Raw genomic sequence first — 23,949 nt, 5'->3', positions numbered from 1 at the left:
GATAAAAGGAGTTTCATTTTCTCATTTTCAAAGTAAAAATGTATCTTCATCTTGTCCTTATATCTAATGTATATAAAACTTTTACCTTATCATTACTCATTCTGTAACGAGTATAATCGTAAATACTTTCTTACTATTTTTTGTATTAATTGAAAATTTTAAAAATGAAAATAAAAATTACAATAAAGTAAGGTTGATAATCTGGATCAGTTTGCTTTATTTTGGTCTGTTCCACATTTGATATGCAAAGACAAGTTAGGTTAGCTCTCCTTGTATAAGAAATACAAGCTAATTTCTCTAACTCTTGTCTCGTAATATGTTTAATCCCGAAGTTTCCTGATGGCAATCCGCATAAGAATTTTAATGTCTTTACTTTTATTAAATTAAATTAGTGAAAATAATAATTTCTATAATTGAATTTCTTAAAACAAGTAATGCTTAAAACTTCTAGGGAGAGCATGCTACAACATCTACTTCTAGCACCCCTCACTCTAGCCCTTGAAGATGCGAGGTGATTTTGTTCATCAAGGTACTGAACATGGCTGGCCTTAAGAACTGCATGAACTCGGTGGGGTTGATGATGGCCTAGTGATGACAACTTTTCACCACTAGAAGGCCCACGCTGTTGAGAAGGGCCAACTAATGCTTAAGGTGGTTGAGCTTGAGAAAGAAAGGATTGATCTCCTAGCTAAAGTTGCAGACTTGGGAATGATCATCGACTTGGAACTCCAAAAAGGAGGAAGGGGAGAAAAAAAATTGAAGGAGAAGGAGGATAAACCTAAGGCCCTAAAGGTTGATGTGGCTAAGCTGAAGACTGAAAGGACGAGGTGGCCGACCTAAACCGGGACCTCGGCAAGAACCTCTCTGACAAGGATTTGGAGTTGGAGCAAAGTTCAAGCCAAAACCAAACTATTAACTTGAAAGCTTGGAATCTTGAAAAAGGAGAGACTATATGAAATATAGCGGTCGTTGTTACAATGAGAATCCACTTATTGATAGGAATAGTCGATCGATTGAGACAATCGTTTTAGGTAATTAAAGTCTAATTAAAAGCACAATGATCATTTATGGGTAGTTAGCAAGTATATTAGCATGTATTAATATAGTTAATTAACGGTTTGATTGTCTATGAATATAAGACATTAATGGTTTGATTGTCATATGAAATATGAATATACGACATTAATGGTTTGATTGTCGTATCAAATATGAATTTACGGTATTAATGGTTTGATTGTCATATCAAATATGAATATATGGTATTAATGATTGATTAATAGGCTTGATTGTTATAAGTACTACAAATATACAATTGATGTCCAAGTAAACACACTTTTTATCCTAAATCAAATTGAGATCTCTTTGAGAAACATATTAGACTTGAGCGTCGGAGTGTCTTCTGCAAGTCAACAACCGATCGGTGTGGATTACGTTCTTGAAGTGGATTGAACGATTGAGGTATATAGCAGAGCAAGTGACAGAGGCCTGCATACAAATCACTTGGCCAACCTAGAGCTTACTGCTCGGTCAAGAACGTTCTTCGTGAACTCTCATCGAAGTCTCTTCGACTTAGGGAACAATTCCAAGTGAACTCATAGTGTCCGTCGCTTGGTGAGGAACGATTCCTCGTGAACTCTCACCTGAGTCTCTTCGATCTAGGGAACGATTCTAATTAGTGAACTCCTAGCGTCCATCGCTCAATAAGAAACGATTCCTTGTGAACTCTCACGTGAGCCTCTTCGACCTAGGAAACGATTCAAAGTGAACTCCTAGCGTGCAAACCTCGGTGAGGAACGATTCCTCGTGAACTCTCACCTGAGCCTCTTCGACCTAGGGAACGATTCGAAGTGAACTCCTAGCGTCCGCAACTCGGTGACGAACAATTCCTCGTGAACTCTCACTTGAGCCTCTTCGACCTAGGGAACGATTCCAAGTGAACTCCTTGCGTCCATCGCTTGGTAAGGAACGATTCCTCGTGAACTCTCACGTGAGCCTCTTCGACCTAGGAAACGATTCAAAGTGAACTCCTAGCGTGCAAACCTCGGTGAGGAACGATTCCTCGTGAACTCTCACCTGAGCCTCTTCGACCTAGGAAACGATTCGAAGTGAACTCCTAGAGTCTGCAACTCGATGACGAACAATTCCTCGTGAACTCTCACTTGAGCCTCTTCGACATAGGGAACGATTCCAAGTGAACTCCTTGCGTCCGCTGCTCGATGAGGAACGTTTCCTCGTGAACTCTCACCTGAGCCTCTTCAACCTAGGGAACGATTCCAAGTGAACTTCTCGCGTCCGCCCCTTGCTACGGAACGATTCCTCGTGAACTCTCACTCGAGCCTCTTCGACCTAGGGAACGATTCCTCGTGAACTCTCACTTGAGCTTTTTTGACCTAGGGAACGATTCCAACTCCTAGCCTCCACCACTCAATGAAGAACATTCTACGTGAACTCTCACCGAAGCCTCTTCGACCTAGGAACCGATTCCAAGTTAACTCCTAGCGTTTGTCACCTCGTGAAGAACGATCTTCGAGAACTCTCACCAAAGCCTCTTCGACCTAGGGAACGATTCCAAGTGAACTCCTAGCGTCTGTTCCTCGATGAGGAACATTCTTCGTGAACTCTCACTAAAACCTCTTCGACCTAGGGAACGATTCTACGTGAAGTCATAGCTTCCGTCGCTCCGTGAGGAATGTTCTTCGTGAACTCTCACCGAATCTTATTCGGCCTAGGGAACGATTCAAAGTTAACTCTAGTGAAGAACTTTCTTCGTGAATTCTCACCGAAGCCTCTTCAACAAAGGGAATGATTCCAAGTGAACTCCTGGTACTTGGTGAGGAATGTTTTTCGTGAACTCTCACCGAAGCCTATTCGACCTAAGGAACGATTCCAAGTGAACTCCTAGCATCCGCCCCTCGGTAAGGAACATTCTTTGTAAACTCTCACTAAAGCCTCTTCGACCTAGGAAACGATTCCAAGTGAACTCCTAGTATTTGTCCCCCGGTGAGGAATGTTCTCCGTGAACTCTCACTCGAGTCTCTTCGACCTAGGAAACGGTCTAAGTGAACTCCTAGAGTTCGCCGCTCGATGCAGAGTGGAATGAAGACTTATAACACATCCAAAACAGACTCCCTAATACAACTTGAGCGGCCTCTCTTAAGCTCATAATAATCTATGTGTACCTCTTCCAATAAAGAGCTTGCTTGGGCTTGGGAGACTTGTGTATTATATGAAATATACCAGTTTTGAAATACAACGAGAATCAACTTATCGATATGCATAATTGATCGGTCGAGGCAGCCGTTTTAGAATTAAAGTCTAATTAAGACTGCAACGGTCATTTGTGGGCAGTTAGCAGGTATTAATTGTTAATTAATGGTTTGATTGCCATATGAAATATGAATATACGACATTAGTGGTTTGATTGTCGTATCAAATATGAATATACGACATTAATGGTTTGATTGCCATATCAAATATAAATATATGATATTAATGATTGATTAATGGGTTTGATTGTTATAAGTCCTATAAATATACGCTTGATGTCCAAGTAAAGACACTTTTTATCCTAAATCAAATTGAGACCTCTTTGAGAAATATATCTGACTTGAGTTTTAGAGTGTCTTTTACAGGTCAAAAACCGATCAGTGTGAATTACGTTCTTGAAGTGGGTTAGACGATCGAGGTATAGAGTAGAGAAGGAAGGATGACCGACCCTCGGTTTCTTTCAACCAAAACAATGGCCAAGTGGATTAGGCCAAGAAGGATGAAATGAGTACCAACACCCTTGAGGAAGGGGTTACTCATTTGACCGCCAAGAAGCTAAATGCTAAGAAGGCCAAGCTTGGTGCTACTAGGCTTGATGCTTATGTTGAAGGCTGCGAGTAAGCTAAGAAATATGTGGCTTTCTTCACTTTTGCTTGGACATGGAACGATTTGACATGGATAAGGACATGGTTGATAATGTTCTTGTAGATGATGTCTAGGTCTAGAGTTGCTACCTGTAAATGAATTTATAATTCTAACTTGCATTTGTAATGAACTTATATTGATAATGAATGCTTTTTCTGCTTCTAGACTAGGTCTTCCTTTTGAGTTGATTCCTGAGTGGACACATAACAAGGTACAACACTAATAGTGTGTTTCGTCGAGGACTACTTAGGATTGGGAATTGCAACTACCTTCTTCATTATTATAGCTCAATGCCCACCTCGAGCTTCCTTTTTTTATGCCATGGGCTTGACTTGTGGGAGGATGTGGTATAGGAAACCAAAGTCAATGTTAAGCATGATGTCCAATAAATAGGTTTGCATTTTACTACAGGACCTACAATATATGATCCAAGATTGATTTGCCTATGCGGTTGTCGACCTTTGCGACTTGGGTTGGCTTGATCCCTAGTGGGAAAATCATCTTTTTCTCATCAAATGAAGGTTGATTGTCCTCAAGGAGCCTAACATCTTGGTTGAGGTCAAAAAAATCGTCATTCGAGTCAAAACACTATTGTCAACACCCAATTTCATCTGGATAAGTAAATAAATAAAAATAAAAGAATAATAATTAGTGGTGGGTAAAGAAAGAAACGAAAAAAAAAATTCCTTAAAAAATGATATGTATGCATAATTTTCAAACTTTAATTGAGCCCAAGAGTTTAATATAAGACACATCACTAGAAAATATTTTTGAAATATTTGTTTCTAAATAAAGAAATGTTTTAATATGGTAATAATTTGATTCAATATTATGCCAATAATTATAAGCAATATTCCTAATGATAATTAGAAATAATATATTGATATTATATTATAATTTGCTGCCTCAGTTTCTTTTTAAAGAGAAAAATATGATTTTAAAAGTGGACAAACTTTTTAACAATAACTATAATCAATGTCGTGAATATTATTATTTGATTTGTTTCTTTGCAACCAAGACGTTTTCTTTTCCTATTTTGTTCATTTTCAATTAATTCAAAATTAAGGCAAGATTACCATAATATCACAATATGTGTATATAAATATGCACCCGGTCATAGAAAAGAGGGACGAAAAAAAAAATAGAGAGAGACACCTAGAAATAATAGAGGTAGAAAGAGAAGAAATAAGTATAGAGGAAAATAAGTTCCCACGCAAGAGGAGCTTTGTCAACAAAAACTACCAAGGAAGAACTAGGGGAGTACCAAAAGCTAAAAAGGTATGTCACCACTACACCTTTCTCTTCTGATTGTACTTTGAAGTGTTTTTCTAAAGGTATTTTTTTTACTACACACAAATAAAGTTTCTTTTTAAATCATAAAAAGAATATCTTTCCTCGTTTCTTTATGTATTGGTTACATCCTCGCATCACGTGACATTTATTTTAAATTTTATGATTTTAAAAAATTTCAAAGATAAAGTATTGTCTTATCACATATTTTCTTTTAAAAAAGTAATAACAAATCATAAAATAAAGGGTATAAGTACGCGTTGACCTATGACCAGTTTCTTTCTTTTTTTTCCACCATTCTTAAAATAAATAAAAAGTATAAAAATCTTTAAAACAAAAAAATGTCAATATTGTTAAACCACTCTTTTTTAACATAATTATGTGATCATGAATAAGCAAGGTCAATCCTTGTTTGGTTCACTTTTCAAAAATATTTTTTTCTTACTAGTTTATTTGTATTATTATTTTTAGGGAAAATTAAATATTTTGAAAAACCACGTCAATTTTTTACATTTAATTAAAGGTACTGCTTTTGGGCAAGCGTAGTAGAGTGCTAATACCTTTCTTATGCATAACCGATTCTCGAATCTAAAATCTAGTTTTTGTAGACCACGCTTTTATTTTACGGTTTTCTATAGTTTATCAGAATAAATTATGGTGGCAACTCTCAAAATCTTTTTCTTAAATCTGTTTATTTTCGGTTCGTCGTCCCGTCACGATCCCGGTTGTGACAACTGTTCTACCCATTAATTTGTAGAGAGGTAGGTTGTTCCAAATTTGTTGTTGGAAACGGAGTTCTAACCACAGTTGGGCTAGAAGGAGGAGTGTAGGGTGCCACCTTTAAGTTCAACTCTTAGTGTAACATCCCACATTTTGGGATGTTATGAATAATAATTAAAATTAAGATATTCCAAAAATTTTATAGCATGGGAAACAATATTCATAAAAACTTTTTTATTTAATACGTGTAGAATTAAAACAAAGTCCTAGATGTTGCATAAAGATTATGCAATTACATAGTACCGAAATAAATGAAATAAACAACATAGTAAAATAAACCCAGTAACATTGTTTCTAAAGTTTAGAACATAAACACTTTAAATAAGTCTGAGTCTTTCCCACGCTCTCTCGTCTATATCATGCATACTGAACATCTGCAATATCCTTTGTTCCTATATAACCACAGGTCATACTGTTAACTCTTTGGCAAGTGTACCAAATCGTTCAAAGTAATAAAACCGGTAAGACCGGATATCGTTTCCCAAGAGACTCGTGTAATACTTTAAAACCGTATAATAAGTTAACTAACTTAGACTAAGAATACATCATTTTGGTATGATTCAAGTGTAATAAAATTCCAATTCAAATATATGCGATAAAATGAACGTCTTAGAGGCTAAAAGATTGAAAATGGATAATGGATAATGAAACAATATGGATGAGATGTTGGAGAATGATTGTAATTACTACGCTATCATGCAAATGCACATCACTACTTCATCAATTAATTGTGTTTGTCAACCTTCCAAATATACTTAGACCCAATTTCTTGGTAGAAAAAGCCTAGACTCACTTCTTTCAATCCCAATTCCTTGGTAACCTAGAAAGTTCATCTGCATTACGATTAAAGGTTTAAGACAACTAAAGCATCAAGCTCCATTCCTAGATACAATCTCCTTTAGGTGTTAATTCCAGTTCAAGACCCACACAATACTTTCCAATATCTAGCAAATCTTAGAATCATGTTATGGTTGATCAAGTCACAACAAGCTTTAAGAGAAGGAAATTAAACACTCACAATCAATTGAAGGAAGCTTAAATTCATTAAACTCAAGTGCAATTACATGAAAGTTTCGTAACTACATCATTCCCCAACAAAATGAAATTAGTTCTCCATAGTCATGGAGAACTTGAGCTTACAATGGAGAAAAATGGAAGAATGGTGATCCAAGGAGGAAGGATGGAGAGTTTCCACTGCCCAAAACCAGCTCCCTTAGGTCCGAAAATGGTGTTCCAAGCTTCAGCCGTCAAGAAGATACCACCCTCAGTTACAGAATGCTTTAAATAGATCTAGGGTTCCAGGTCAGCAGAGTTCGCGCCCGGGCGCCCTCCTCAGTCGCGCCCAGGCGCGAAGCTCTCGCAGAAGGTCGCGCCCGGGCGCCCTCTTTCTCGCGCCCAGGCGCGGAGCTCGCGCAGATTGTCGCGCCCGGGCGCCCTCTTGGTCGCGCCCAGGCGCGAAGCTTTCGCAGATGGGCGCGCCCGGGCGCCCTCTTGGTCGCGCCCGGGCGCGAGGCTTGCGCAGAAATTGGCATTTTTCCTCCTTCTTCTTGGGCTCTTAGGCGTGAACTTCCTTTCCTGCTCCATCAGATCCTGCTTTTGAATCCTTTTCTTGCTCCCATTCTTGGTGAATATAGTACTTCTCTAAACGCTTGCAATTCGCCTACAAATTTGAGGAATTAATGAAGAAAACTTGTATGTAACGCTTAAGCTAGACTTATTCGCAAACATAGAAGATAATGGAGGATTAAACATGTTTCAAGCTTAAAAAGGGTAGATTTGGTACACGAATTGGTTCAAAGATAATGGTAAAAATTACCGTTATCACAACCCCAAACTTGAAATCATGCTTGTCCTCAAGCAGAAAAACAAACAAAATGAACTGGTTTGAACAACAACTCAACTTCAATGCTTCATCACTCAACAAGAGAAAAATTCAATCATGCTTGCTCATCATGTTGACTAGAGTTTAGTCACAAGAGGTGAAACTTTCACTGGTGGTACTCACAAAATTACAGAATTTAAACATCAGCTATGATCTATGAGGGACCAACACACATGGCAAAAGTATTTTCTCAACTAACATGGAACCCTTCCTCTGAAAAGAACTGTTTCACTCACTTTCACAGGTGTATAAGGATGTGTGTCTCTCACTCAAACATCACGATATCACACAATTGAACTTTGCCTTTCATTTCCCTTACAATGAACCCACTTACCTATAAAATTTAGGTACAAGAACATTCAAGGCTCAACAAGGGTTAGGTTAAGAAGGAGCTTTGGTTTTTCTAGGCTACTTCCACCAATTGTAAGCAAATCTTCCTTCTTTTTCCCTTTTTGTAGTAAATTTTTTTTTTTTTTTTTTTTTTTTTTTTTTCACCTCAAATACCCCAAACTTGAACCATTTTCCTGTACCCCACTTAAATGCTCATCTTAGCTTAAGGTAGAAGGATTACAAATTTTTCTGATTACTTTTTAAGGTTCATGGATGGGCTACATAAGGTTACAATAGGTTTTGGGTTCAGAAACTTAAGACAACAAAGGGAGAACAAGACAACCTTGATCATGTGTATTGAACAAGTAAATGATCCACTTCAGAGAAAATCAGGCAAAACTCAATTATGCTTCTAAGGTGATAACATTCAACAATAATTCTGGAGCACAAAATCTCACTAGGTTACTTAGGGTTCCAAATTTGTTTTCAAACACCATGCCATGCATATTAATCACAAGAAGAACAGCGCATGCAATTCATTCAGTCGAGCGTAACCACAGTGAAAAGAAACTACCCAACTCGATCCTAATTTCAAAGTCTCACAGAGTAAAAGCAAACAAAAGCGATTTCTAATCAAGTCAAGTTCGAAACATTTTCATCAACATGTTCATTCAACCAAGTTCCAAAGTACGAGTGCTGAAATAAAATTAACTACGGAATTTAAAGCATGAAAGTAGTAATTGTTTATGAAAGAAATGAAAGCTGCCCGTCTCATTGTCTCTTCTGTCTCCTCAAGAATCACTCTCAGTGTCCTCCACTTCTTCTTCCTCCTCAGATTGCTCCTCCTCCTCTTCAGATTGCTCCTCCTCATCTTCCTCTTCAGATTCTTCCATTGCTTGAGCTCCAGAAGATGTTCCAGCTCCCCCATGAGTAGAGGTCTGGTCCCCAGGCCAAGCTACTCTTGCAGCATATTCCTCAGAAGTCATGAAACCTGGGACAGAGGAGGCGTAGACTTGACGCATCATGTCTGCGTGAGCGAGGCCCATCCTGTGAAGTGCTTCCAGCTTAGCATTAAGGTCGGCCATATTGAAGGGGTTTTGTGGGCCGTCTTCTTCAGGCTGTGCAGGTGGGTCAGGCTGATTTCTCCGATGCCTTCGTGGTGGCTGGGGTGCAGGAATGTTCTGACCGTCCTCATCAATTAAGCAGTATTGCAGGTAATAGGGTCGATCAATGGTTTTCCTTGGTTTCTCAAATGGAGGCAGTGACGTATCAACCCCAGCAATCTCACATAGGTGAGTGATCAGAGATGGGTGGCCTAGTGGAGTGTTGCTCAGGGCAGTATTGGCACAGTCATTGATCTCGTGTGCAATAATGTTACCCACATTGATTGGCTTACCCTGCAATATAAGGAAAAGGAGGAGTGCTCTACTTACATTGAGGTCAGACATATGGGAGCACGGAGATATGTTGGCATGAATGAATGCCATCCAATATTTGGCGAGAGGTGTAAGAAAGGAACGCTTGATATGCAGTGGTTGTCCCTGTCTGTTTCTATGAAAGTGTCCTCTGGGGAGGCACAAGGTCCTCTCAACCTCCTCATAGTCTATCCCTGCAAAATCTGTTCTGTTGGCGTCTGAGTAATGACATGTTGAATTTCCCCCGGGCCACTGAGTGTTCAAGAAAGAGTTGATGATGTTTGCATCAAAAGCTACTGGCCTCCCTCGCACATAACTTGTGAACGGTTGTGGTTCGTCTAAATAGCTGCGAGCATTGGCATAGAATTCCCGGACTACATCAATATTAGTCGGTTCAGGAAAGGAGATAAGATTGCTCCAATGTCGACGCCACACCTCTTGGGCAAATTGTGGTTCCTCCCGAGGTAGCTGTTCTACTACTCTTTCCATAAGGAGCCGTCTGTTTTGAGACTCCTCAAAATTTTTCTTGTGTCTCTGAGAGAGGAAGGTTTGAGGTTTGGAATGCTTCTTTTGCTTCTGCCTCTTTGTTGCTGTGGTTTTGATTCTTTTGGTTCCTGAAACAGAGGCCATTTCTGCACAAACATTCAAGGATTGTGAATGTGAGGAGGAAACACAGAAAGATCAAAGTGAGATGTAACATTTGTACAATGGTTGTGCATTCAAGGCTCACGAGCAAACACAAACAATTAAGACACTCAATCACAAACAATTACAAGGAAATCAAAAGACAAAAATAAACAAAATGTATGAAAAGCACACCCAAGGCCAAATGTTGGCCGAACCAGTCGCGCCCGGGCGCGACCTGCTAGGGGCGCCTGGGCGCGACTTCTGCAGAAAAATTCTGCAGAATTGTCCTTCTTCATTACCTGTTTTTGTGAGTTTTTAAGGGTTTTCTGAAATCAAACCAATATGCCAGCAATTCAATTAAACACACGAACCAAAACAAAGCAATTAAAGCACAGATGAAACAGAGAAAATGGAAAAACTATTGAAGATCAAAGCATGGCCATAATTTTGGCCGAGCCAGTCGCGCCTGGGCGCGACTTGCTAGGGGCGCCCGGGCGCGAGTTTCTGCAGAGTGCAGAACTCAATGGCAGTGGGTTTTTCCAGTTTTTCAATCATCAATCAAGCATTCAAGCGGTTCAATTGTAAAATCCTAGTCTAATTCAAACAACAATCAACAAATGAAAGCAAAGGATATTCAAAACAAGCAAAAGAAAACACAACCTACTTGATTTGGAGAATTGAATTTGAATTTGAATTTGGGGATCTTGAGAGGGTTGAGAGCTTGACCGTGATTACCCAAAGAAAATGGATGTTTGGTGAAGAGAATAAGTGGGTGTGAGAGTTCACAATGGAAGTGATAAAGTTGAGTGGATGGGTTGAGTTGGGAATAGGTTTACTAAGTGAGAGAGTTCACAATGGTGAGTGGGAATGTTGTTGATTGGTGGTAGTTTGTGTGGCTTAGATGGAAGGGTATGGTGGTTTTTGGGGTTTTTGAGAGAGTAGGCACGAGAGAGAGGGAGAGAAGGCTGGAAATTAGGGTTTGAAAATGAGGGAAAATCTGACCTGTGCACTTAAAATCAGAACATATTGGGCCTGCACATGTCGCGCCCGGGCGCCCCTTTTCTCGCGCCCGGGCGCGACCAGCACACTGATGACTCGCGCCTGGGCGCGCCTGGTCAGGGGGGCTTGGGCGTGAATTCTGCAGAATTTCAGCAGACTGCAGAATGGCTCAACTCACAGTACCATTTTTTGATTTTTGCATTCTCTTGCTCTCAAAACACCCCAGAACACCTTATTTTTATCAAACACGTTTGCTTAAATCTTCAAGAAGGGAAATTCACTTGAAGAATCAATTTGAAGGTGTTCAGTTTCACAAATTTTCAACATTCTCCAAAACAAGCAAATTGGAATTCAAAACACAACACAATCACACTATTCACAGCTCAAGCTACACAACACACTAACATGCTTTCACACAGATAAAATTTAACAAGCTCTAAAACACAAACAAACAATCAACAACACACACAAATACCACAAAATCACTGAAAAAAGGTTAGAAAGCTGGGTTGCCTCCCAGTAAGCGCTTGTTTAACGTCATTAGCTTGACACACTGATGCTCATGGATCTGAGAGGTGAATGATTGTTGTGAGACGCTGAATCTCACCGCCTAGATACTGTTTCAGCCTCTGTCCATTTACCACCCAACTTTTGTTTGGATCATCTGCTGCAGGGTTAACCAACTCAATAGCCCCATGGGGCTTTACCTCCTTTATGATGAACGGTCCAGACCACTTTGATTTCAGTTTGCCTTGAAGAATCTTGAATCTGGAATTAAAGAGTAAAACTTGTTGGCCAGGTTGAAACTCTCTCTTTAAGAGCTTTTTGTCATGATACAACTTAACCTTCTCTTTGTAATTCTTGGAGTTATTGTAAGCTGTCAATCTCATTTCCTCCAACTCCTGTAATTGCAACTTTCTCTTTTCCGCAGACAAGGTAGAATCAAAGTTCAAGAACTTCAGGGCCCAATAAGCTTTGTGCTCCATCTCCACCGGTAAATGACAAGATTTGCCATAGACTAGTTGAAAGGGAGTCATCCCAACAGGTGTTTTCATTGCAGTCCTGTAGGCCCACAGAGCATCATCCAGTTTTAATGACCAATCCTTCCTGGAAGAAGAAACAGTTTTCTCTAGAATCCTCTTGATTTCTCTGTTTGATACTTCCGCTTGCCCATTGGTTTGAGGATGATATGGGGAAGCAACTTTATGCTTCACCTCATAGTTTTTTAGTACCTTTTCAAGCTGATAGTTGCAGAAATGTGATCCTCCGTCGCTGATAAGAATTCTTGGCACCCCAAATCTTGAAAATATGTTTTTCCTCAAGAATTTAATCACAGTGGTTGCATCATTCTTTTGACATGCTACTGCTTCCACCCATTTGCTCACATAGTCTACTGCAACCAGAATATACTCATTAGTATAAGATGAAGGTAGGGGACCGACAAAGTCAATACCCCAACAATCAAAAACCTCAACTTCCAGGATGCTTTGTAGTGGCATTTCATGCCTTCTTGAGATAGTGCCCACTCTTTGACATTTATCACAACGCTTGGCTTGGGCATAAGCATCCTTGAATATAGTAGGCCAGTAAAATCCAGATTGGAGGACTTTGGCAGCTGTTCTTTCACCATTGAAGTGTCCTCCATAGGGTGAATTATGGCAATGCCACAAGATTTCTGCTGATTCTTCTTCAGTAACACACCGCCTCAAGAGATTGTCAGCTCCTAGTTTGAATAGATAGGGGTCATCCCAAACAAACTGCTTAGCATCATTTAAGAATTTCTTCTTTTGTTGCCATGAAAGATCATCTGGAAGGATTCCCGCAGCTTTGAAATTAGCTATGTCAGCAAACCAGGGCCTTTGTTGGACCATCATCAAGTTCTCATCATAAAACTCTTCACGGATTTCTCTTTCTTTAGTTGTAACTTCATTATTGACAAGTCTTGAGAGATGATCAGCAATGACATTTTCGCTTCCTTTCTTATCTCTGATCTCCAAATCAAATTCTTGCAACATAAGAACCCATCTTATCAATCTTGGTTTGGAATCAGGCTTGGTAAGCAAATACTTGATAGCAGCATGATCAGTGTAAATAATCACCTTTGAACCTATGAGATATGGTCTGAATTTCTCTAATGCATACACTATGGCAAGAAATTCCTTTTCAGTGGTTGCATACTTTAGTTGAGCTCCATTCAAGACCTTGCTTGCATAGTAGATTGTGTGGAACACTTTCTCTCTTCTCTGTCCAAGCACTGCACCAATAGCATAGTCACTAGCATCACACATCAATTCAAAATCTTTGTTCCAATCAGGAGATATGATCACCGGAGCGGAAATTAGCTTGGCTTTCAATGCTTCAAATGCCTTCAAGCATTCCTCATTCAGTTCAAATGGTGTATCTTTTACAAGGAGATTGCTTAAGGGCTTAGCAATCTTGGAGAAATCTTGAATGAATCTTCTATAAAAGCCAGCATGCCCAAGAAAGCTTCGAATTCCTTTCACATTAGTTGGTGGTGGAAGCTTTTCAATGACTTCCACTTTAGCTATGTCCACTTCAATTCCTTTGGAAGAAATTTTGTGCCCCAAAACAATCCCTTCTGTTACCATGAAGTGACATTTCTCCCAGTTAAGAATGAGGTTGGTTTGGATGCATCTCTTCAACACCGTTTCTAAATTAGCCAGACATAAGTCAAATGAGCTTCCAAACACTGAGAAGTCGTCCATGAAGACTTCTATACATTTCTCCACAAGATCGGAGAATATAGCTTGCATGCATCTTTGAAAGGTGGCAGGGGCATTGCAAAGCCCAAAAGGCATCTTTCTATAAGCGAATATACCGAAGGGGCATGTGAATGCGGTCTTTTCTTGATCTTTTGGATCTACAGCTATTTGATTATAGCCAGAATAACCGTCCAAAAAGCAGTAGAAAGCTTGCCCTGCTAATCTCTCCAGCATTTGATCCATAAAGGGGAGTGGAAAATGGTCTTTTCTGGTGGCCTTATTCAACTTCCGGTAGTCAATGCACATTCTCCAACCAGTGACAGTTCGTGTAGGTATAAGCTCATTCTTCTCATTACATATAACTGTCATGCCGCCCTTCTTCGGGACCACTTGCACAGGACTTACCCATGTGCTATCAGAGATAGGATAAATGATCCCTGCCTCAAGAAGCTTGAGAACCTCTTTTCTCACCTCCTCTTTCATGACTGGATTTAGCCTTCTTTGAGGTTGAGTTGCTGGTTTAAAATCATCTTCCATAAAAATACGGTGCATGCAATAGGTTGGACTTATCCCCTTTAAATCAGAGATAGACCATCCTACAGCTCCTTTGTTTCTTTTCAACACTTCGATCAACTTTTTCTCTTCAGCAGATGATAAGGAGCTGCTGATAATAACAGGCTTGTTGTTACCCTCATCTAGAAAAACATACTTTAAGTGAGAGGGTAAAATTTTTAGTTCAAGCTTCTTCTCTTCCATCATGACATCAGTCTTTATATCTTCGATCTGTACTTCATTAGATGGGATCTCCTTCAGCACATCCAAATCTGTTAAACGTTCTTCAATCATTTTCTCTTCTTCTTCATTGAGAGATTCACGTGCATCTATGAGTGTTTTTATCAGCGGGGACGACACATGTATCTCCCTTTCTACCGTTACGCAGGCTTCGTCAAGCACATCAACTTGAAAGCAAGCTCCCTCATCAGTGGGATGAGACATTGCTTCAAAAACATTAAAATTCACCTCTTCATCTTCCACCCTCACCTTGAGCTTACCATCATCAACATCGATGAGAACTCTTGCTGTCTTCATGAATGGCCTTCCAAGGATGAGTGGTACCTCCACATCCGCCTCCATTTCCATGATAACAAAATCCACTGGAAACACAAATTTATCTACTCGTACAAGAACATCCTCCACTACACCAAGTGGATACTTGATGGATCTGTCTGCCAATTGTAGGCTCATCCGAGTAGGTTTGAGTTCAAGCTCTCCAATTTTCTCAAATAAAGAGAAAGGCATCAAATTGATGCTTGCACCCAAATCGATCAATGCTTTTCCAATAGCTAGCTTACCTATAGTACAGGGAATAGTGAAGCTACCAGGATCCTTGAATTTAGGAGGGAGGAGCTTCTGGATAATGGCACTGCAGTTACCTTGAACTTCAATGGTCTCTTCCTCAATGTATTTCCTCTTTTTAGTGAGGAGTTCCTTCATGAATTTTGCATAGGCCGGCATTTGCTGTAGTGCTTCTGAGAATGGTATTTTTATCTCCAATTGCTTGAAGATATCCATAAACCGTCCAAACTGCTTTTCTTTATCCTTTCTTGTGTATATTTGTGGATAGGGAAGGGGCCTCTCAACTTCTTTTTCTTTTCTTTTTCTTCTCTCATCCTCTTCTTCTTTTTGTTTCTCTCCACTAACACTATTCTCATTTTCTTTTCTCTCATTCTCTTCTTCTTTTCTATTCTCACTCTTCGTCTCATTTTCATCTTTTCTTTCATCACTCTCTTCTGAGTTCTTTTTCTCTCCACTCACTAATAACTTACCACTTCTTGTAGTGATTGCCTTGCACTCCTCCTTTGGGTTGGTTTCAGTATTAGCTCCAAAACTCTTATCAGGTTTTTCTTCTAGCTTCTTGGCCAGTTGGCCAACTTGTATCTCCAAATTCCTTATGGATGCTTCCGTGCTTTTGTGGTTGGAGATGGATACTTGCATGAATTGTTGAAGAGTGTCCTCCAATTTAGAGGTCCTATCTGATAGAGAGGGGTGTGGTTGGTATTGTTGTTGAGGTGGTCTGTTTGAAGGTCCAGCTTGTCCTTGGCCCATGCTTGGGTGCGGTCTCCATCCTTGATTATATTGATTGTTACGGTTTTGATTACCCATATAGTTCACGTCTTCTTGGGTATTGACCTGCATAGCACAATGACCATTAGCATGTTCTCCACCACACAATTCACACCCTTGATGTTGGGCTTGTGAAACATTCTGGAGTTCTTTTGGCAATAGAGAGAGTTTGTTCATGAGCGCTTCAAGCTGTTGGGTCATTATCTTGTTTTGGGCTAGTAGAGCATCCTGAGATTGTAGTTGAAACACGCCTTTTTGCTGAGCCCTTTCATTCTGCAATTCACTGTCATTTGCAGCCATGTTTTCTATTAGCTCATGGGCTTCTTCTGGTGTCTTCCAACGGATATTTCCTCCAGCTGAGGCATCTAACATCAATTTGGTTTGGGATCTCAATCCTCCCAAAAACATGTTGAGAACGGTAGGCTCATCAAACCCATGAGTGGGTGTCTTTCTCAGTAGCCCTTTGAATCTGTCCCAGGCTTGACTCAGAGTCTCATTGACATCCTGCTGAAAAGATGAAATCTCCTGTTTCCCTTTGTTAACCTTGGACTGTGGAAAGAATTTGTTGAGGAATTTTGCCACAACATCCTCCCAAGTAGTGAAACTATTTTCAGGGAAAGAGTTTAGCCACATCTTCGCATTGCCTCCCAAGGAGAATGGAAATAAGCTGAGCCTTATTGCCTCATCTGGCACTTGATGGATCTTTACAGTGTTGCAAATTTCCAAGAAAGTTGCCAAATGATTATAAGGATTCTCGTGTGATAGACCATTGAATTGATTACTCTGCACCAGATGGATGAGAGCAGGCTTCATTTCCATGTTCACAGCATTTACCCGTGGTCGAGCAATACTATTAAAGTGGAGCGGTCCTGCGAAAGTAGAGTAGTCTTCCAAGGTGCGCCTTGCTTGTCTATCACCATTGCCATTCATATCGTCACCCATATCCCCCATTTCCTGATGAGCTGTGGAAAAGTTTGGTTGCTCAGAGATTACAGGTGCGGGAGAAATGTTTCTCGAAGTTCTGTTTTCTCTCCTTCTTTGGCTATTGTTTCTTCTTGCTGTCTTTTCAACTTCAGGATCCAATAGAAGAGGTTCAAGTGATGGTGTGCTTCTAGTACGAATTTTTCTCTGCATTCACTAGAAACAACAACACTAGAGCACAAGATTAACTTAAAGATCACTAAACAAATTTATTCACAGTAAAAAGAATAAAAAAAATAAAGCCTAAGTTGGTTAAGAATTACACAACAGTAAAGTACTAACACCGAGTCCCCGGCAACGGCGCCAAAAACTTGTTAACTCTTTGGCAAGTGTACCAAATCGTTCAAAGTAATAAAACCGGTAAGACCGGATATCGTTTCCCAAGAGACTCGTGTAATACTTTAAAACCGTATAATAAGTTAACTAACTTAGACTAAGAATACATCATTTTGGTATGATTCAAGTGTAATAAAATTCCAATTCAAATATATGCGATAAAATGAACGTCTTAGAGGCTAAAAGATTGAAAATGGATAATGGATAATGAAACAATATGGATGAGATGTTGGAGAATGATTGTAATTACTACGCTATCATGCAAATGCACATCACTACTTCATCAATTAATTGTGTTTGTCAACCTTCCAAATATACTTAGACCCAATTTCTTGGTAGAAAAAGCCTAGACTCACTTCTTTCAATCCCAATTCCTTGGTAACCTAGAAAGTTCATCTGCATTACGATTAAAGGTTTAAGACAACTAAAGCATCAAGCTCCATTCCTAGATACAATCTCCTTTAGGTGTTAATTCCAGTTCAAGACCCACACAATACTTTCCAATATCTAGCAAATCTTAGAATCATGTTATGGTTGATCAAGTCACAACAAGCTTTAAGAGAAGGAAATTAAACACTCACAATCAATTGAAGGAAGCTTAAATTCATTAAACTCAAGTGCAATTACATGAAAGTTTCGTAACTACATCATTCCCCAACAAAATGAAATTAGTTCTCCATAGTCATGGAGAACTTGAGCTTACAATGGAGAAAAATGGAAGAATGGTGATCCAAGGAGGAAGGATGGAGAGTTTCCACTGCCCAAAACCAGCTCCCTTAGGTCCGAAAATGGTGTTCCAAGCTTCAGCCGTCAAGAAGATACCACCCTCAGTTACAGAATGCTTTAAATAGATCTAGGGTTCCAGGTCAGCAGAGTTCGCGCCCGGGCGCCCTCCTCAGTCGCGCCCAGGCGCGAAGCTCTCGCAGAAGGTCGCGCCCGGGCGCCCTCTTTCTCGCGCCCAGGCGCGGAGCTCGCGCAGATTGTCGCGCCCGGGCGCCCTCTTGGTCGCGCCCAGGCGCGAAGCTTTCGCAGATGGGCGCGCCCGGGCGCCCTCTTGGTCGCGCCCGGGCGCGAGGCTTGCGCAGAAATTGGCATTTTTCCTCCTTCTTCTTGGGCTCTTAGGCGTGAACTTCCTTTCCTGCTCCATCAGATCCTGCTTTTGAATCCTTTTCTTGCTCCCATTCTTGGTGAATATAGTACTTCTCTAAACGCTTGCAATTCGCCTACAAATTTGAGGAATTAATGAAGAAAACTTGTATGTAACGCTTAAGCTAGACTTATTCGCAAACATAGAAGATAATGGAGGATTAAACATGTTTCAAGCTTAAAAAGGGTAGATTTGGTACACGAATTGGTTCAAAGATAATGGTAAAAATTACCGTTATCACATACCGATCATCGCAAGACTCAAAAACAAAAACAGACAGGTATGGATAAGCTACTATTATAACAACTAATAATAACACACTATATGAATGACAAATAAACTCAACATAACAATAAAACATTCATCCACATCGTTACATAATCTATAAAACCACCAAAATTTTCTCTCATATTTTATCTCAACTACTTTTTAAAATAAATCAACAACTAGCTCTTCCAAAAAGATTCACATAATCTCTTAACTTTCAAATTTTAATTTTATTCTTTTATTTTCTATACCCCTTATATTAATTTCTACACCAATTAATAAAGGTGAAAGATCATTTTGCCCTTGGGCCAAAAATACAATTAAAATCTAAGTTTCTCTGAAACTCTTCTCTCTAAGAATTGAATTCACATCCATTCCATCCTAAACAATACTCCTACCAACAAACCAACACACCATATTGATAATATCACACACACACATCAATCACTCAATTATCAACATCCAAATCATGTGTTGCACTTCATTAATAATCACTACAAGAAAAATCGCAGTTACATACAACCAAAATTCACATGTAACCTTCAAAATCTGTATATAAAATGGTATTACATACAAATTACATACGAATAAAAATTTGTATGTAAAAGGGTTGTAGGTATGTTATATACGGATATATCTGTATGTAATTCCATACGAAAAAATCGATATGTAATTACATACGAAAAAATCGGTATGTAATTACATACGGATAAATCCGTATATAATTATTTACAGAAGAATTCATATGTAATTTTATGGTTCTATAAAAAAAAATTAAATGATCCCATATATGCATCTAATGACTAGAAGTTTCAAACACAACTACCAAATTGCCAAAAAAATAGTATTAATTTATCAAATAATACGAACTGATTATCTTTTACTGTTGATGCATTACATGAATCAATCATAAACTACTTAAAAAATTGCAAAAGAATAAACATCAATAGTGTTTGACTTGCATTCTATCTATTAGTACTGGAATCAATTGTTTCCTTTACTTGTATGTTTATAAAAGCATGACAATAATGTCCATCATGTAGACTATAGCAAAATAGATATGGGAGCATCTTGTACCTGCAACAACAAATAAAGATTAACATGAAACATGATGCAATACACTAACTTAACTAAAATATAGTTTTTCATCAATCAATGGCAGTTGAGTTTCAATCAATGGTTTCTTTCAAGAAGAAAAGATAACTAAGTTTTATTTTTTATAAAAAAATAATTTAATTAATATTTTAAATGGTGAAAGGTGCATAAGAACAATTCCTTCTCAGCTCCTCCACAGTTTATGAACAATGAGAACAATAGAGTCACAACTAGATTGACCAAATAAAATCGAAAAACAAAGGGTATAAGCACTCAAACCAATAGACACTAGCAAATGACATGCAATAAATGTAAGAATGCAGAAGACAATAAACATGATAACAAGAATGGAAATTATAAAGAATGGAAATTATAAAGAACATATATGCCATGCCAAAATTGTCTAACAAAAAAAGTTAAGAATTTACGTAAGTTAAAAAGTCAAGCATGTCTCTAAATATATCACTCAAATAAAAGATTTGCTGATCTTATAATCACACTCAAAATTAATAAAATAAGAAAAATTTAAGTTTATCTCAACATGTTTTTTTTTTTGTTTATATGATCCTTTGCTAGTAGTATCCTCTTAACATACGTTAAAGAAATAGACTATTTTACTATTTTGCTAAGTGGATTAATGTTTTTTTATCTTTCTGATTCAGTGCTCATTAATTCCTTTTTTTCTTAGCAGATCTTAAGTGTCTCGCACTTCTGCTTTTTTGCATTGACATACAAAAAAACTTATAAAATGCAAGTAATTTTGTACAAAAGAAGAAATTAATTCTTACACGTTAAGAATATTATTTTCTTACAGGTATATATATCCCAGTCAACAAGAAATTATATCGAAGATAAAACTAGGCATTTTAAGGCTTTATTTTAATATTTTTAGATTTAAAAATTCTAATTCATGACTAATGGATCTTATTTTCGGAAGAGTGATGCCGAAGGACTAAAATATAGGATATGAACTCCTTATGAAATAAATAGAATTAACTTGCAGTATAACTTAATTAATTATAAAATAACTTTAAAGTGATGTTTGAGAAACCAAGAAATTTAGTTTTGTCATTGAATCCTCGCTGCTCTGGCTCAGCTCGGTTGTATTGGATCATTAAAACAACAATGCTTATTAAGAGAAGGCATTTTATTTTTTACAGCAATTTGACACTGAACTGTTGAAATTCCTATTCTGCGAACATAACCCTTTGAAAATCATCAATGTTCTGAAATATATATGGCCTTCGGAATACTGTTGAGGAACACAGCCCTTGCAGCAAGGTCAGTCGAAAAGCGTCCCAATGCAGCAACGGTAGCAGTATTACTACCGAACTTCTCAATTCCTCGAGAGATCATGCAGGTGTGACTTGCTTCCACCACTACTATCACATTTCCACCTATCAGTGCAGAAACCGTTTCTGCGATCTGCTTGGTCACCCTTTCTTGAACCTGCAGCTTAATACCATAAAAGTGCACTATTGACTGCAAGAGCCTTTTCTCAATGGGATGAAACCCTTTGGAAATGTAGTATCCTATGTGAACAACACCATAAAATGGAAGCAAATGATGCTCACACTGTGACAAGAAAGGCAAGTTCAGCTCTGAGTGTATGTTTTCATCAAAACCTACAACCCCATTAGTGTTCAAAGCACCATTCCCAAGCGAACCATTCAGCGCGCTCTCAATGCTACTACATTGGAAGTTCATCAGCCACTTGGTATATCTAGCAGGAGTCCCTTGTAATTCCTTCCTAGTTGGATCCTCACCTAAAGACTTGAGAATTGAAGCTACTGCAGTGACCATAGCAGGGTTCATTTCTTCATTCTTTGGTGAAACTTTAGAAGAGAAAGAAGGACACCAACAGTGGTCCAATGACCCCTTATCAATAATTTTGTCCTTGTCAATGCCCCTAAAGTTAAGGAGACCGAAAAAGTCAGTCCACAAGTTTGCATCTTTGTTTTGAAAAACACCAGAGCCTGAAGAAACGAGTATTCCCAGGACCCCTTTGTGGTTTGAGTGAAGAGAATTTGATTCCATGTCTGGAAAGGGAATGTGTTTGCATTGAAGCAGAACAGCAACGCCTGTGGGTTGTATTCCTTCATGCAAAGCGGAACAGACCTGATTTGCAAGACGCTGAGGCTCTTGGAGACGTTTTGCAAAGACATCGGTGACACGAGAGAGTTTGCTTAAACCGAGAACTCTTTGAGCAGAAGGGACATAGCCCACATGACACTTGAAATAGAATGGTAGCATGCAAGACTCACAGTAGGAGTAAAAGTCAAGGTCTCTCACAATCACAAGTCCACCCACTCCTCCTGCATCACCAACTTTGTTCTTTTCTACTCCGCCTTCAGGAAATAATGCACCTTCCACAATTTCCTTAACACTTTTAACATAACCTGTTAGATCATAAGACCCTTCTAATCAATAATTTTGGTAACATACTACAATTTTTATTTCATAAAGCAATTCTAGAAAATGATTTTTTTTTTTATATCTCAGTAATAAGAAAGGAATATAATGACCTCTTGTTCCTTCGGAAAGGGCCTTGGCAACACGAAGTGGCGTCTTTATGATGCCTTCCCTGTTGATATCTTCCCCTAGAGCAGTCAAGAGAACTTTGACAGCATCTTGAATGGAAGATGTATTGACCCTTTTCTCCAAACACTCTTCATCACCACTCATGCTCACTCCATTTCCAACATCACAAATTAAACTATCTTCATCCAAATGCCCCATTGAAACACACTTTCTCTTGCTCATCTTTCCTTTGTGCTATGCTCCCTATTTATAAATGCATGATGTGTTGGCATATATTAAAGTAATTAATTTTTTCATTAATACATTAATTATCAAATATAACGTAAATTTCAAGGTAATTAATTTTATCATTAATACATTAATTATTTGTATCATTAATATTTAATATAAGCATAGGTTATAAATATACATGTTTTATTCAATTGTTTCCTCTCTTACCATTATATTTTTTACTTTTATTTAATTATGTCTTAAATATATTTTACGTAAGTATTTATTTTGCTTGACAATTTGTGTTTCTTAATTATGAAGAAATTGTTTCTAAGACCAGTTGTTTTTAAGAGTTATCACTCAAAATTCTACTTTATATTTTGTGAATTCAAGGTGTTACATCTTTTTTAAGACTTGCTAACCATTTTAAATCCAATAAAAAAGTTTTTTTAAATTTATAGTTAGATATTTTTTTAATTTCTGGAATAAATGTATGTTTTTAACATGTTTTTGATGGAAAGGTCTTACAAAATTCAAGATATTAAACTTACTTGAGTATCATGCTTCCAAATCAAAATATTCTTACACAATAAACCAACAAAGGCAATGCTTTAAGCCAATCATTTACGGTAAATAATATTCAAAACAAAAAGTACTAACATATTTCGTTTTAGTACGTGAAAGAAATGCATTTTTTATACAAAAACTTTAATTTTGTTATATTTTTAATTTCTTTAATGAGAGTGATGCTCCCTCCACATCACCCCATCTTCTCTCTGTACCTTTCCAATTTTTTTTAAATTCTAAATTTATTCTTTTTACTTTTTACTTTTACCAATTTTACTTTTTATTTCTTAAAATCCTAATTTCAATCCTCTCTGACTTTCACTTTCCCTTTTAACTCTCAGCAGCAAGTCTCCATCTTTCACTGTCACTTTCTCTCTTTCCCTTAATTTTCACTTCCGTTAATACAAAATTTGACAGAGAAAACAAATTTTTCATGGTATAATTTAAAACATTTATAACTTTGATGAGTTTTGAAGTATCATGATTCCATAATATAATCTGTTAAAACTTTCTTCCCCACTTCCTTGTCTTTAAATAATCAAACTTGAAAATATATGCTTAAAATTACATTTGTGCTTACAATGGTGCAATGAAATAAAAATATGTTTGTTGAGTACAAAATAAAAATTAAATAAAAGAAAAAATATCTATCAAATTTTTTCTGTCTAATACCATGCAAAAAAAAATTCCTATCAAATTTTGTATTAACAGAAGTGAAAATTA

The 23,949-nt window shown here is 38.0% G+C and overlaps 3 protein-coding genes across 3 annotated transcripts; all 3 read right to left on the bottom strand.

Annotated features, from left to right (window-relative positions):
* Positions 1-8,985: 8,985 nt before the first annotated feature.
* Positions 8,986-10,239, bottom strand: LOC148191691 (uncharacterized). Its single transcript, XM_088100513.1, has one exon. The coding sequence runs from the start codon at positions 10,237-10,239 to the stop codon at positions 8,986-8,988; it is 1,254 nt and encodes a 417-aa protein (XP_087956639.1).
* A 1,556-nt stretch (positions 10,240-11,795) lies between these two features.
* Positions 11,796-17,216, bottom strand: LOC124826102 (uncharacterized). The gene is made up of 2 exons (XM_088100981.1): positions 14,792-17,216; positions 11,796-12,253 (listed from the first exon to the last, which is right to left on the bottom strand). The coding sequence occupies exons 1-2, from the start codon at positions 17,214-17,216 to the stop codon at positions 11,796-11,798; spliced, it is 2,883 nt and encodes a 960-aa protein (XP_087957107.1).
* Positions 17,217-20,868: 3,652 nt separating this feature from the next.
* On the bottom strand, positions 20,869-22,647 carry LOC148191690 (GTP cyclohydrolase 1-like). The gene is made up of 2 exons (XM_088101002.1): positions 22,434-22,647; positions 20,869-22,307 (listed from the first exon to the last, which is right to left on the bottom strand). The coding sequence occupies exons 1-2, from the start codon at positions 22,645-22,647 to the stop codon at positions 21,127-21,129; spliced, it is 1,395 nt and encodes a 464-aa protein (XP_087957128.1). The 3' UTR covers positions 20,869-21,126.
* Between the last annotated feature and the right edge of the window lie 1,302 nt (positions 22,648-23,949).

Source organism: Vigna umbellata, chromosome 10 (genome assembly GCF_029865625.1).
Source record: "Vigna umbellata cultivar VRB3 chromosome 10, Vumbellata_1.0, whole genome shotgun sequence".
Classification (NCBI taxonomy): domain Eukaryota; kingdom Viridiplantae; phylum Streptophyta; class Magnoliopsida; order Fabales; family Fabaceae; genus Vigna; species Vigna umbellata.
Note: the sequence above shows the minus strand (reverse complement) of the source record. Positions and strands in the feature narration are given on the sequence as shown.

Coding starts and splice junctions, on each gene's coding strand:
- LOC148191691 (XM_088100513.1), bottom strand. CDS start 10,239: ATGGCCTCTGTTTCAGGAACCAAAAGAATCAAAACCACAGCAACAAAG.
- LOC124826102 (XM_088100981.1), bottom strand. CDS start 17,216: ATGCAGAGAAAAATTCGTACTAGAAGCACACCATCACTTGAACCTCTT. Junction 12,254..14,791: donor AGAGAAAATGATTGAAGAAC/GTTTAACAGATT, acceptor CCTTTCAACTAG/TCTATGGCAAATCTTGTCAT.
- LOC148191690 (XM_088101002.1), bottom strand. CDS start 22,647: ATGGGGCATTTGGATGAAGATAGTTTAATTTGTGATGTTGGAAATGGA. Junction 22,308..22,433: donor CCTTTCCGAAGGAACAAGAG/GTCATTATATTC, acceptor ATGATCTAACAG/GTTATGTTAAAAGTGTTAAG.